This window comes from Penaeus monodon, chromosome 34 (genome assembly GCF_015228065.2).
Source record: "Penaeus monodon isolate SGIC_2016 chromosome 34, NSTDA_Pmon_1, whole genome shotgun sequence".
In the NCBI taxonomy this organism is placed as follows: domain Eukaryota; kingdom Metazoa; phylum Arthropoda; class Malacostraca; order Decapoda; family Penaeidae; genus Penaeus; species Penaeus monodon.
In genome coordinates, this window is record NC_051419.1 from 2,075,325 (window position 1) to 2,076,051 (window position 727).

Genomic DNA, 727 nt, shown 5'->3' on the forward strand with positions numbered 1-727 from the left:
ATCATCACACAGCCTCATTCTTCACCCACTGAGAATAAAGCAATATCTTCGAAATACAACCTGTCCTTTCGTGGCCATGTTTGCACGTCCGCTCCTCCTGACCGACGCCGGGCGAGTGACGCGAGCAGATCTCAGCGCCACCCTCTCCCCTTCCGCCCTATATCCTCCCCTTTTATCTCCCTCTCCCCCTCTGCCCCGCCTCTTTATCCTCTCTTCTTTTCTCCCTCTCCCCCTTTATCTATTTCCTCGATTCCCCCTATCCCTCTTTATCTATCTCCTCCTTTCTCCCTCTCCTCCCTTATCTGTCTCCCCCTCAGTGGCGTGCCGAGGAGGGGGCCGATGGGGCGGTAGCCAAGGGCATCCAGATGGACGGGGCATCCAGTCAGAGAGGGAAGTGAGGTAGGTATTTTGAAATTTATATTTAAATCGAATACAGTGTTTGTTTCACGAATCATCTGTGTTTACATATTCAAAATGTCTCCCTTTCTCATAATATTTCTCAGTACTAGGCCTTATGCTTGAGTCTATGGGGCATACTTTCAAGGAGTGGGCCTCCGGGCATCACCTTACCTCGTCATGCCACTACAGCCCCCCCCCCCCCCTCTCTCTCTCTCTTTACCTATCTCCCCATTTTCCTTTTTCTCTTGTAACCTCCCCTTTCATTATTTATATTCCCCCTTCTCTCCCTCCCTTCTTCTCCCCTTTCCCTTGTCCTGTTCACCCGTCT

General features: G+C 50.9%; 1 protein-coding gene across 1 annotated transcript in view; it reads right to left on the reverse strand.

Annotated features, from left to right (window-relative positions):
- Nucleotides 1–151, reverse strand: part of LOC119594516 (alcohol dehydrogenase class-3-like) — a gene marked incomplete at its 3' end in the record, with an annotated part of 11,191 nt that extends 11,040 nt beyond the window's left edge. The window contains 1 exon segment of the mRNA XM_037943546.1: nucleotides 61–151. Within this exon segment, the coding sequence (XP_037799474.1) occupies nucleotides 61–78 (18 nt within the window). The 5' untranslated portion in view covers nucleotides 79–151.
- Nucleotides 152–727: the final 576 nt, after the last annotated feature.